Source organism: Erinaceus europaeus, chromosome 3 (genome assembly GCF_950295315.1).
Source record: "Erinaceus europaeus chromosome 3, mEriEur2.1, whole genome shotgun sequence".
NCBI lineage: Eukaryota > Metazoa > Chordata > Mammalia > Eulipotyphla > Erinaceidae > Erinaceus > Erinaceus europaeus.
Genome location: NC_080164.1, coordinates 107217384 through 107231929, shown reverse-complemented (window position 1 = coordinate 107231929; position 14546 = coordinate 107217384). Strand labels below are relative to the sequence as shown.

Here is a 14546-nt window from a genome sequence, read left to right as displayed (position 1 = left end):
GTTCCCATGGAGAATGGGAAGAAATTAAAATCATATCCAAAAGTTTCCTCAATTATGTTTGGTGCACTTACTATAAACACCTAAGAATTATGCCCTAGATCACTTGAAAGACCTATTTTGTTATTATGGTCTTTCAATGAGACACAGATTCACTTATGGATACATTTTCTCTGTATCTTACCCCCCCCCCCCAATTATGGAATATTAATCTTCTTCTGGGGCCAGGCAGTAGTGCACCCAGTTCAGCGTTCACATTACAGTGCAAGAGGATGTGGGTTCAAGCCCCTGGTTCCCACCTGCATGGGGGGGGGGGTTGCATGAGTGATGAAGCAGGACTGCAGGTGTCTCTCTCCCTCTCTCTCCTCCTCCCCTCTCAATTTCTCTGTCTCTATCCAGTAATAAATAAAATTTAAAAAAATTTTCCTCCTGAAGGGGCTACCTACTACTTGTGAATAATTCTTTTTGATTTTTAAAATTCTCACACCCCTGGTTTGAATTTTATATGGTTTTGCTTTGTCTTTCAGTAGTAGACGTGGGAACCGGGAAATTAGGAATGTAGATCATCACTTACCTTCAGGACTATATTGAAGATGAAATCTTTCTTTGAATGGCCCCACTCCCCCCAAACTTATTCTGAAATATTAGTTGGTAGCTACTATGAGCTTTGAATGCTAAGGTGTTCAGGTGTCAAGGTTTTTTTTATGTATCTGTACATATCATATAGAAATATATGTATATATAATTGTTCAGTTTGGAGTAAGGCACAACTCCATCATGTGGATTTGAGAGTCAAATATTATGGATGAGAAAGTACTAAATGAAGCCTAATATTTATTTATGAATGTGTGTAGATGACAGAATCATGGGTAACTGTGCTCTGAATGTCGTGTTGGCAACACAGACATTGGGTAGCACCTCCCCAAAGGCACTCTTTACCATTATTATTTTTTTTTCCTTTCCTCAAGACACAGAGTATCTTGGAAATCTGACATATGGGAAGCTTTGACTGGCAGAGAGCTATCGGGCACATTTCAGCTGATGTATAGCCAAGCACAGCTCCTTAATCAAGATGGAATTGCCTCGATTTTTTAGCCATGTCTGATCCTTCCATGTTGCCATGTTTTATGTTTTTGGTTTGGTCTGAATCCTCTGAAAGTGAAAGAGTACAAGAAAGAGGAACAGTTTTCTTTTTTCTTTAACTTGAACAGTTCCATAGATCTGCCTTAGAAAACCCAAGTTACACAGCCGTGGAAACAGAAATTATTTGATTCAGCAGTTTACAATTCCTCCTGTTAGAGCAAGACACAATGCCATGTTTGGAGGTATAGGGGGAGGAGGGGTGGCAGAAGAAGTTAGCAAATAGATACTAACTTTTGTTGTCTGTCTGTAACCAGAAGAAAGCTCTTTTGAGAGAACCAGTGCCTTATTGAATCTGTATATACTCTAACTATTCAGTACTAGGGAACAATTGTATTTGTTAAAGATTGTATCAATAAATGGCTTTGTTTTTAACATTCCCCAATAAAATGGCTTCATTCTCCCCTTGAGAACAACAAAAAAATGTTTTTTAGTCTTTCTTCCTTCATTTCTTCATTTCTTGTTGCTTTTTTATTTTTTTATTTATTGGCTAGAGACAGCCAGAAATTGAGAGGGAAGGGGGTGATGAGAGGAAGAGAGACAGAGAGACGCCTGCAGCCCTGCTTCACCACTCTCAAACTTTCCCTTTGCAGGTGGGTACCAAGAGTTTGAACCCAGGTCCCTGCACATTGTAACATGTGTGTTCAACCAGCTATGCCACCATCCAACTCCTCCCTTCCTTTCTTCCCTTTGTCTTTGCAAATACCAGTTGAAGCAGGCAGGCATGCAGTGCTGAAGGAACTGGTGCAGGTGAGTTTGTGTATTGGGGTACAGCCCAGCCCCAGAGCCTAAGGCACCTATGGGTTCCTCTTTCCCGCCACGAGGGGGTGCGACCATATGCTGGGAGTGACAGGAGGATAGTGGGGGAGCCGCTGGTCTGAGGGCAGCTGGCAGTGTATGGCCACTGGGGTTGGCCTGGGTGGCCAGACCAGGTCAGCACCAGGGGCACTGTGGCCAAGGGTGTGTCCTGACATCCCACTCCCTGGGTTCGACCCCCAGCATGACACTACACAAGAGCAATGCAACTTTCCTATGTTGTTATATGATCATACTTTAAAAAAATTATTTATTCCCTTTTGTTACCCTTGTTGTTTTATTGTGGTAGTTATGATTGATGTCATTGTTGTTGGATAGGACAGAGAGAAATGGAGAGAGCAGAGGAAGACAGAGAGGGGGAGAGAAAGACACCTGCAGACCTGCTTCACCGCTTGTGAAGCTACTTCCCTGCAGGTGGGGAGCCAGGGGCTTGAACCAGGATCCTTATGCTGGTCATTGCGTTTTGCACCACCTGCACTTAACCCGCTGCACTACCGCCCAATTCCCATGATCATACTTTTAAAATAAATATTTTATATATTTTATTTTTTGACAGAGACAGAGAGAGATTGAGAAGGCAGGGGTATGTAGAAAGGGAGAGGGGGCCAGGCAATGGTGCATCTGGTTGAGTGCACACCTTACAATGTGAAAGGACCCAGGTTTAAGCCCCCAGTCCCCACCTGCAGAGGGAAAGTTTGTGAGTGGTGAAGCAGGGCTTCAGGTGTCTCTTTGTCTCTCTCCCTATTTTTCCCTACCTTCCTGATTTCTGTTTGTCTGTATCCAATAAATAAAGATAATAAATAAATAAAGTTTAAAAGAAAGGGAGACAGAGGGACACCTGCATTGCTTCAATGCTTGTGAAGCTTCCCACCTGCAGGTGGGGACCGGGAGCTTAAAACCAGGCAACTCCTTGCCCCACGGCTTCAGCTTCCTGACTTTCTCTCAGGATGTCCTGAAGGTTACCAGAGTCAGCCGTCATTTGGGGAGGAGGGGTGCAATTGGACTCTGCAGCTACTGTGGAGAATGCCCACAGAAATGTCGGTCACAGGCAAAATCTCTACCCAAATCACCAAATCCAGAGGAACTGGTGACAGCCACTGTGTTCTCCAATCATCATCCATACCTAAGATCCAATCCAGGCGATAGTGGAAGTGAAGTATCCACAAGTGTGGGTGAGATTCTGTTATGAATTTGTTCAATAAATGTCATTTTACTTATTTATTGCCACCAGGACTATTATAGGGGCTTGGTGCTGGCACTACAAATCCACCATTCCCAGAGGCCATTCCCCATTCCTTTTTTTTTTTTTCCTTCTTTCTATTTTATTGGATAGGACAGAGATAAATTGAGACGGGAGGGGAGATAAAGAGGGAGAGAGATAGAGAGATACCTGCAGCCCTACTTCACTGCTTGTGAAGCTTCCCACCTATAGGTGAGGACTGAAGGCTTGAACCTGGGTCCTGTAATGTGTGTGCTTAAGCAGGTGTGCCACCAGTCGGCCCCCTAACAAATGTTATTGCTAAGACTAGAATGAATAATAATAATTAATGAAGCTTCATCCTCCCTCCACCTGGGGCAGGCAGCTCATGTTGTTCAAGAACTAGAGCCACCTGAGGAGGAGATGCCCCTCACAGTAGACCTGCCAGTGGTTATACCTCTGGCCACAAGGCCTCAATGATGAGGACCCAAAGGCGGCAGCGTGGCTTCAGTCCCCCATCACCCTCCCTCCACTCCCTACCCTCCCACCCCTCATCCCCTCAGCACTGGGAAACAGTGTTTGAGACAAGACTTACCAGGTGCTCTGTGAGGCACACTTCCTCCTCAGAGGTTTGAAAGGTACTTTTCCTGTCACTCCATGGGTATGAGTGCATCCTAACTGGCCTTAGAGACCGCAGGGGACTTGGAAGAGCTCATCATGGCTCAGAAAAAATGCTCAAACTGATGCCACCACCTGGCCCCTAACACAGAGGAGGTCTCCATTTGAATCGGTGCCTTCAGTGGGACCAGTTTTTCATTTGTTTGTTTCCAGAGTCCTGCTCTGCTCTGGCTGATGGTGGTGCTGAAGATTGAACCTGGGAGCTCAGAGCCTCAGGCAGGAGAGTCTTTTTCAGAACCACTATGCTGTCTCTCCCGCCTCCTCATTATTATTATCATTAGTAGTATTATTACTATAATTTTTCCCAGAGCCTTGCTCACCTCTGGCAGATGGTGGTGATGGGGACTGAATCTGGGACCTCAAAGCTTCAGGTAGGAAAGGCTTTTTGCAGAACCACTATGCGGTCTCCCCAGCCCTTGATTGTGTGTGTGTGTGCGCGCGCGCGCGCGCGTGCGCGCGCGCGCACACACACACACACACACACACACACACACACACACACACACACACACACACACACACACACACACGCGTGCGCATGCGCATTTGTTGCAAGCCCCTATACTGTCCCTACTGTCCTTGCCTTGACATTTTTGACCCACATTTGGTAACTTATTTTTATTTTTATTGCCACCAAGGTTATTTCTGGAGTTCAGTGCCCACTCTCAGTGGCCATTTTTCTCACTCTTTTTTTTTTTAACTTGATAGGACAGAGAGAAATTGAGAGGGGAGAAGGTGACAGAAAAGGAAGAAGTGGGCCAGGCAATGGCACACCCTATAATGTGCACATAGCACTATACGCAAGGACTCAAATTCAATTTCATGTGCCCCACCTGCAAGGGGATGCTTCACAAGTGGTGAAGGAGGTCTGTAGGTGTCTGTATTTCTCTATCCCTCTCTTTCTCACTTTTTTCTTTTCTTTTGCCTCCAGGGTTATCACTGGGACTCGCTGCTAGCTTTACAAATCCACTGCTCCTAGAGGCCATTTTTCCATTATTTTAATTTTATTATTTTAATTTATATTATTATTTATTTTAATTTTTATTATTGGGTAGGATAGAAATTGAGAGATAAGGGAGAGAGAAAGAAACCTACTTTGCCACTTGTAATGTTCTCCCCACACACACAGATGGGGAGCCAGGGGCTCAAACCCAAATCCTTGCACAGGTCCTTGAGCTTAGTACTATGTGCACTTAGTACTATGTGCTGGGTGCACCCACCGAGCCTCTCTTTCTTTATGTCTCCTCCTTTCTCAATTACTTTCTGTCCTAGCCAATAAAATGGGGGAGAAATGGCCATATCAATAGCAGTGAATTCTTAGTGCCAGCACCAAGCCCAGAGATAATACTGGAGACAGAGGGAGGGAGGGAGAAAAAGCAAGAGAGTGAGACCTGCAGTGTTCCCCCTGCAGGTGGAGAGCTGGGGCTTGAGTATAACTCTTGAGTACTTAACTAGGTGGACTGCCACCCTGCCCCGTGACCCAGGTTTGGATCCAGCTGTAGTGACTGTGACCCTGATGTGGATGGTTCCTTTGCCCAAGGGCAATTCAAACTCTTCAAAAACACAAACTCTGGGGTAGGGCCAGCTGTAATCCAACTGAGGGCATCTCCCCGCACTTCTCCAAAGCTAGGATCTGCTGCGAACTGTAGGAGGACACCACCAGGGGCTGGTGATTCCGGCTGAACTTGACCCAAGCAAGCAGGGACTATTAACATACCTCAAAACCCAGAGTGTAGAAATAGGAAGAAAACTCCAGGGACTCCAATTGTTCAGGCCTTGCCCAGCTGAAACAAGAGTGAGCATCCAGCTTCAGTCCTGGACACTGCCTTACACCAGAACTGAAGGGGCTCTGGTTTCTTCTTATAAAACCAAACACAGAGGAGCTGGAGGGTGGTGCACCCAGTAGAGCATACGTTACCCTGTGTTAGGACCTGGGTTCAAGTCCCCAGTCCCCACCTGGAGTGCAAGGGGAAGGTTCAGAAAAGATGGATCAGGTCTACAGGTGTCTCTGCTTTTCTCTGTCTCTCATCCTCTATCAAACAAAATGGCTGCTGGGAATAGTAGTGTTGGCACTGAGTCCTATTGATAACCTTAGTGCCAAAAAAAAATAAATAATGAAAGAAGGAATCACATAAATCTTCATTAAAAGAGAAGCAATGAAGAACAGTAACAGTACATGAGGCTCAGTTCTAGGAGAGTGTGTCCTCCCAGTCTCAGAAGCAGTGATAGCCTTTGGCCCTCTTTTTGATGCCAGATCTAACTCCTGGTGGTCCTGTCCTCCCCCACCTGCATCTATAGACAGACAGACACCCCTTGAAGAGTGGAAGTTGATTTGAGTTGCTGTGGACTGAGACCCGGCCATGAGCTGCAGTGTTCATAGTGCAGTGTTCCTTTATGTAAGAGCCCAAAGCTTCCAGGTGCCTCGTCTTGGCTTAAGTGCCCCGTTGGCCACCTGCTACCCTGAGGGGCAGACCTAGCTTTGGGCAGGCTGTCACTGCCCCTCCCCCACCTCCCCACACACTCCCAGGCACAATCACTCTGTAGAGCTGTCTGTCTCAGGATGGGACTGTGCCCTCCTGTCATTCCCAGGTTTCTCTTGTGCTGAGACTCCACTCTTACCTCTGCACCATCTGCAGGCATGGAAAACTCACAGCAAGGATGGTGAGAAGCTCACCCAGAGGGCTGGGTGATAGCACACTTGGCTGAGCGCACATGTTACAATGCACAAGGATGTGGATTTGAGTTTCCAGTCCCTACCTGCAGGGGGGAAGCTTTGCACATGGTGAAGCAGAACTGCAGGTGTCTCTCTTATTCTCTATCTCCCCCTCAATTTCAGGCTGTCTTTATTATCTAATAAAGATAATAAGAACAATCAAAAAGAAAGAAGCTCACCCAGACAGTGAACTGCTCTGTTATGAATATAGCACAGGTTCAGTCCTGGCCCTCCACTACACTGAAGGAAACTGGGGTGCTGGGGTGTCTTTTTTTCTTGTTCTGGCTTTATATCTGAAAAGTGTTGGCCTGGGAGAGGTGAAGCCACAGAGATGACCAACAATAAATAGATAAATATGTCTCTCAACACACGTCAGTATGACCCAAACCCGTGGAATTGGCATCTCAGGGGGGTCAAGTCCTGGGGTCGGGGGGTCCTGTTGTGCAAAGTATGTGCAGGTTGGCCAAGCAGTGGTGCACCTGGTTGAGTGCACACATTACAGTGTACAAGGACCTAGGTTCAAGCCCCTGGCTCCCACCTGCAGGGGGAAAGCTTCAGGAGTGGTGAAGCAGGGCTGCAGGTGTCTGTCTCTTTATCTCTCTCTTCCTTCTCAATTTTTCTATATCTCTGTCAAAATCATAAATAAATAAATGTATCTTTTTAAAAAAGTCTGTGCAGCACAATCCTGTTTGAGTCCTTTCTGAGCAGGGGTGTGAACACTGGCCATCCGTTCAGAACCCAGTGTAAGAGACCCAGAGAGAGGCTTGTTGTAAGAAAGCAGGGGGGCAGTACTCTCCTTTGCTTGTGAATATAATTTATTACCTGTTTAGAAAGTGTTTCTTACATTTGGTACATGGTGGTCGACAGAGCAAATGCAGACGATTTATAAACCCAGAGGACTGGAGGAAGGGTGGGCTAGGCAGCCTGGGAGAGGGGTCTCCTGGAGCTAGTACTCCTTCCCTCCATCCCCCTGCATACTCCTCCTCTCCAGGAGTTTTCTAGAAAAGCAATTGCATAGAAGAAACAGCAAGAGGGACCTCCCATACACTGGAGGAAGGGCTCCGACTCTGCAGAGCCAAGGCTGTGTGGTTGCAGTTCATAAAAAAAAAAGACTAAGCCCAAACCTCTCTCTGACATAGTCTGCAGCTGGGCTCTTCAGGTCATGGGCAGAGGCTTCTGAGTTCAGAAGCTGCAGGGTGTCCCTCCTCAGAAACTGCAGTGGACAACTACCAACTGGCCATCATTCAACAGTTAACTCACGCCAGGCTGTGACACCCAGCACACATACACACACACACAACTCAGCACACACAGTCAACACACACACCCAGCACAGAGACACACCTAGCACACACATACAAACACAGACACACACACCAAGCACACACACAAAAACACACATCCAGCACACATACACTCACACACACCTAGCATACACATAAAGACATGGACACAGACACAGACACACACACTTAGCACACACAGAGACAGACACAAGCACACACAGAGACATACAAATACACCCAGTGGACACACACAGCCAGAGACACACACACATAGACACGCACAGTACACACACATAGCACACACACAGACAGACACAGAACCCAGCACAACACAACCGCACATACACACATAGCACACAAAAAAATTCAACAACATACAGACACACACAACCCAGCACACACACACACATCCAGCACACAGAGACAGATATTCACACACAGACACAACCACACACACCTAGCACACATACTCTCTCTCTAAGTGTGTGTCTAGGGGTTGAGAGTGTCCAGTTAGTGACAAGTTCTGCACCACCTCCCACCTTGGGCTGGGAAAGGAGGAAAGAGACCCAAGCCACATGTTGGACTTGGATTAAGCTGGGCTGCTGCCCTCCCCTGATGGCCTGGAGGGTGTACACTGGGGCTTTTGCACTCCACTTACAAGGTCACAGGAGACCTGAAGACCAGAGATGGGCAAAGGCGTGTACCTTGCCTATGGACCCTGCTGCTCAACGCTGTGCTAGAACAGTCCCTTTTACCCTCTGGAACTCAGGCCAGGTCTGGAATCTCTGGCACAGCTCCACCAAGAGCTCAGGTTCAAGACCAAGGGCCCACCCAACTCACCTCTGCCTTCAGAGCTTCCCTGCCTCCCCCCGCCCCCCGCCTCCACTCTGTGCCTCTGTACCGGGGCATCCTGCAGCCCCATCAAGTTCCACAGCAGATCTGGCTATGCCCATTCCAGGAGGTCTTTGGGTTTTAAGGCTGGATGGGCACACGGACTCGGGCAGATTCACAAGGGACCCTGAAAGGTCCTCACCTTTGGCCATGTCGAGCTCTGCTGAGGGACCTGTCTGAACAGTAGTGAATCATTTCTATCTCAGGTCAGAGGCTCATCTTCCTTTCTTCTCAACCAACAGGCCTGGGCCCAGGACATTCTGCGGGGACTCCTGATTTGGGGTTCGGGAGGATTTGTGCGTTACACTCAAGAGTCCATACAGGAGGCTGGGAAGGAATTACAGTTGTTGGTGCATCTGTGGGCATCTGTCTGTCTGTTGTGATGTGCCTTCTTGGGCCAAGCTGTAAAAGGGCTGAGGACACACCTAACACTCAGCTGAACAAACCATTTGATAATACCACCACCATACCCACCAGTCCAGATCATTCCAGAACCTTACCAACTCCTCAAAAGACATTTTTTCAAAGCAGAATTTCTGGATATGTGTCACCCAGGCTTAATAAACTGAGTCACAACTGTTGAATGTGGTCCACAGAGAAAGCCCACTGACTGCTGAATATACAAAGCCATCTTTTGGCTTCTTATAAATAGGATGCCGCTAGGCGTGAATTCTGGAAAGATCTGTTCTGTTTGTCTTCCTCCACCTGTACGGACCAGGCAGAAGTGAGTGTGGGGTTACAATGTGTTTATTCCTCATCAGCTTATCCCATTAACAAAGTCATCAAAGATACAGGGACATCTTTCCAAGTGTATCATTACAGCCAGGGGTTATACAAATAGATTACTCAGGGTAGGGAAACAGCACTTCATTGCAAAGAGGCAAAAGTTCTAAGGATTTCTGTCAACATTAGCTCTGAAAGGTTAAAGGATACAAAAATGAAAAAGAAAAAAAAGGATTAAGAATTGGTCCTATGAGGCACTCGAAAGGTAAAAAAAATGGTTTCTTACCTTGAGATAATAATAAAAATAGTTTCCGTATTTGATCTATAAAATCTAATGCTCACTGACCATCGTCATCTTTACAAATAATTGGCTTTCAGCAATGACATTCAGATTCACACACACACACCTCTGGAGTTGAGGGAAAACCCACGTTCATCCCCCCTGCCCGCCACGCTCTGCCTTCACCATCCTTGGGCTTGCTTGAGGTCTCTCTGGAGAGTGAAGCTGTGTCTCAGTGGCTGACCAGCACAAGCTGGCCCTCACAGTCAACACAGACTGAGAGCTCAAGGTGCCATCTTTCTCTGTGATCTTGACTCTCGCTGACAGGGCCTTACATGGTCTCCTTGGCCTGACCCTGTGGGGATAGACTTCAGAGCAATGAAGGCAAGTGAATCCTGGCGACATGGGTCAGAAATGACAGAGATGATAGGGGGGCATGGCCATGGTGACAATACCCCCCCATACACACACACACATACACACACACACACACACACACACACACACACACATGAACACAGAGGACAAGGGCCTTGGTTGTTGCTTTCAAGGAGAAATGCCTTGCCCCCACCCTCTGAATGTTTGCTTGGAATGCATCTTACTTGTAGGAGAAACACTCTTTCATGAAATTACCCAAAGTGTTGTTTCCAGAGTCCTGAGCTTAAAGCATGGCTCTTACTGAGAGTAGAGGGGCCAAACCCTGACACACTGCTGTGCAGGGGAAACTTAGTGAGGGCCAGGCAGTTTAGGTGGGGACACTTCAACACAAGACCTTGCCCTGCCTTTGCAGGAGCAGGTGCTTAGGCTGAGAGAATGGGGGGTTTTGCTGAATCATGGAGGTGAGTGTCCGGACTGACATCCATGTCCTTTGTAAACAAGCTGGTAGCTGTGAGCACCTGCCCAGATATCACTTAAATGATCTCATTTCTAATCCTTCCAGATCCCTTATGGGGAATGAGAGGAGAAATTATGAATGAGGGTTGTGGAGACAGCACTCTGGTTACACACAGACTTTCATGGCTGAGGCTCCAAGGTCCCAGGTTCAATCCCTGGCACTACCATAAGCCATAGTTGAGTTCTGATAAAAAAGACAAGAGCAGTAACAGAACAGGATGGAACATGTGCCTTTAGATCTCGCCCAAGTTCAGAAGAAAGGAGGCTTTTTACTTCTGGTGGGTGCTCCAGCACAATTCACACTTCCTTTAGTCGTGGTGTTCTCAGGTGTATATAAGAAAACAATTCCATTCCTCAGAGGATGTGGGCACTTCTCACATCTCCCCAAAATAGAGGAGCACTGAAAGGAAGAATTTAAACATAGCAAGCCAAAGGACAAATACAAATGGCCAAAGGACAGTTCTCCCAAGACTGCGTCATCCAAGTCTGTGTAGATTTCTGTGACCAAAGCCGATTTGGAACATGTTTGAACAAGCTGAGGACAGCCAGGGTTCACAGTGAAATGCCATCTTGGATATGGGTCATGCAAGTGGAAAATGAGAGGCAAAGACATCTGCACAGTTGAGTAGAAATGTCCCCAGGTCTACATGTCCTCAAGGCGCTGGCTAATAAGCTCTTGTGCAAAAACACTTCTTGTGGGGTTTTATATGGACTCAGGGTAGGTGGTTGCACTCCACAAGATGGCACCAAACTCAACCAAACAGTTCTCCCTCCTCTGGGAATGACGCAGCCTGTGCTGTGTGGAATGGCTGGCTGGTGGAGGGACTCCCTGTGACCCTAACTGGACCTGTTCAGTCTGAGAGCTGTTTAACAGCTTTTACTTTGCTTCAAAGGAGAGGGAAATTAGAATGTGCAGTGAAAGGTGACTCCAGGTGGATGGTGCGTGACGTGTTGATGGAAGTTGTACTCTCTGTGGGAGCTCCCTCACGAGAAATCAACCCATCTTCTCTGGGGCTGGGGTGCTGAGTCAGCAGGTGAGCATCTGAACTGAACACCACAGACCTCCCTGGCTCCCCTGGTTCAGTTCATGTTAAATTCAATGCTTCTGGCCAGATGACATTTTTCATCCAACGTTTTGGGATTAGTAAATAGCTACGTGTTTGTTCCCCTCTGCTTCTCACTGGGCATGGGAGTTCCTTTCAGCCTTCTTCAGATTTCTGATCCTTCTTTAAAGAATTATGTATTCATTAACACGAGACAGAGAAAGCAAGAGAACCAGAGTGTCACTCTGGCATGTATGACATAGGGGATGGAGCTCAGGACCTCTTGCTTCCAAGGCCAATGCTCTTGACTCTGTAGCACCTCCCAGGAAGAGAGATTTCTAACTCTTGATTCCAAAGTGTCACGACCTCCTAAACCAGTGAAAATCAAAAACCTGGAGAAGTAACTGAAGATGTAGTAACAATGGACATTCGCTCTCCTCCCTTTCTATTTTTAAAACATCTTTTAAAAAAATTTTTACAAGTTAGACTTTACTAGCTCTTGACCATGTAGGGATTGGTATAAATATTGTCTGCTCTACTTGTTTGATGACAACCTTCATCTTTCATAACGGGTATAACATTTGTGGTCTATGATATAAGGGGTTGCCAGAAAGAGAGAGAGAGAGAGAGAGAGAGAGAGAGAGAGATCATTGACTATGTACCTAAATCATAGGAACCGAAAGACAAAAAAGGAAAAAAGAGGACCTATCATCTCTGCCCAGGGTTCCTCAATGACACTGAAGGGGCCTGGGAACATCAAGAAGGCATCAAAATAGCAGAGGGAATAAATGTCTGTGGAAAGAAGGGGGAGAATGAACAGTGGTTTCTGACCCAAGTCAGGCAACAGCCTAGATACATTCAGCCCCTACAGACTGAAAACACGACTGTGTCTTGTGGGCTCTGATTCAAACAGGAGGTACTTTCTGAATCTTGGCTGCTCTACTCTGTCCTTGACTCCTTATTTTCTGCCTGCTGGGTGAATTGAGTCCATGGGTTAAACACAAGAGCCTGTGACAGATGGAGGAGACACCATCCTTCATGCAAAGTAGTCTGCCAACTGTATTTCAGGTTATACATGTTTTTAGCAGAAAAAAAAAAGAATTCAACTAAGACAATAAACATGATTTGCAACTAGTCAAGGAAAGCAAGTGAGCTCAAAGAGGGGGAAGGCCGTGTTGAACGAGGGCACCCCCTTCTGGGAGAACAACTGTACTGCACTGACACAGAGACACTTGGAAACACAACAGCTCTATAATCTAGAAGATGGTCGGCCACCAGGGAGGACAGGGGGAGGAGGGCTGGGGAAGGCAGCCTGGAGATGGGGCGAGAGACTAGCTGGCTCTGTCAGGGTCCAGGTCACAGTCCACTGTGGTGCTCAGACTACTGAATCAGCGGGCAGCATCCTAGTGAAGTCTAGTCTTCTAGAGCCTCTAGAGGATCTAAACCCACCCGTTCATTTTACAAGCAAGGAGACTGAGGTCCAGGGAGGCTGAATGTTGTCTTCAAACCAGCAGGAGAAATGGTATCCCGATCACCAGTTCTAAGGCCCAGAACTAAGAAGATGGGGTTGTAGGGGCATCATCTTGGACCACACAACTCTGATGCTAAGTGACCTTTAAACAGACCTTTGTCCCAAGAATCTTGGCCTAAAGTCCCTGCCTGAGCAAGGTAACCTAACCAGGAACCATTCAGAGCCTTTTGAGGGTGGAGTGAGGGAAGACAGAACATCCAGGGACCAATGCCTGTTGGATTGAACTGGTGGTCGTGCCCACCTTTCTAGAAGGTGCCAACAACCTAAAGACTAACAGCATGGCTAACAAAAGAGGTTACAGGAAAGTCTCTTTACCAGGACACTCACCGATACTCAACAATTATGATAATAATGATAGTTCTGAAAAAACAAGACATATCAAGTTGCTTGTTAGGGACACACCTAAGGCAGGAATGATGGCTGGACTCTCTTCCCTGCAAGGTGACCTCATTATTCCTAGAAGACACCACTGCTGAGAGATACTCCCCCGCCCCAACCTCCAGGAATCTGGAATCTCAAGCCCTATTACACTTAGACTCTCCACTTCCCTGACATGAACAGCGATGGTTCTTGCAAGTTCTAGAAAGGGCACGCCAGTGGGCAGATGGTCTGAGACATCTGCCGGGCACCACTAGGGGTAGCGTGGGTGCTCTGTGAGGGGGTTGGGGTGAATCAGATACAGCCCACCATCCATGGCCTGTACCCCAGCTGACCTCAACCCAAAAGACAAAACAAAACAGAAACAGGACTGCCCTGGTTGGTGGCCCTGCCCCAAGGGATGTAAACAAGCTTGGTAGAAACCGGGTTTGTTAAGAAAGTTCATCCATATATCTGGATAGCAATAAAAAGCGTTTCCTAGGAAACTGTAAGGTCCTGTACCCACACAGCAGACAGCCCCGCGGGGGAGAGGGCAGGACTGGAGAAGACAGGAGAGGAGAGGAGGTTGGTAGTGACCCAAGGCCCGAGGGGACACAGTTCTCTGAGCTGCTGTGAGTGGTAGTGTCCAGGGGAGTTTGGGCCTGTGTTCTGCTTGGTATCTCTCTCTCTCTCTCTCTCTGCTGTGACTATGCCTGAGAAGGTCACCATTCCAGCTTGGTCTTCTCCTCAGTGTCATGTCCTGGACGGCAGAATGCCCTCATCGTCAGTACTGCCCCTCGGCCAGGGACACCACTGTCTCATGTCTCCCCATCTCCTCCAGGACGGCCGCCAGCATGCTCAGGTTCCCGTCGGGGAAGTTCTGCGCTTCCCAGAGGTCCAGGATGACACCCGTCGGGCTGGGTTTGGTGGCAAAGTAATTCAAGTACCTGCAATAAAAGTGAGCAAAATGTGTGTGTGTGTGTAAGGGGGGTGCTAAGT

The 14546-nt window shown here is 47.3% G+C and overlaps 1 protein-coding gene across 2 annotated transcripts in view; it reads right to left on the bottom strand.

The window, feature by feature from the left end:
- Positions 1-10032: 10032 nt before the first annotated feature.
- Positions 10033-14546, bottom strand: part of UNC5C (unc-5 netrin receptor C) — a 409388-nt gene continuing 404874 nt past the window's right edge. For both annotated transcript variants that reach the window (XM_060187721.1, XM_060187722.1), the window contains one exon: positions 10033-14494. In XM_060187721.1, the coding sequence (XP_060043704.1) occupies positions 14332-14494 (163 nt within the window). In that variant the 3' untranslated portion in view covers positions 10033-14331. The remainder of the gene's footprint in view (positions 14495-14546) is intronic.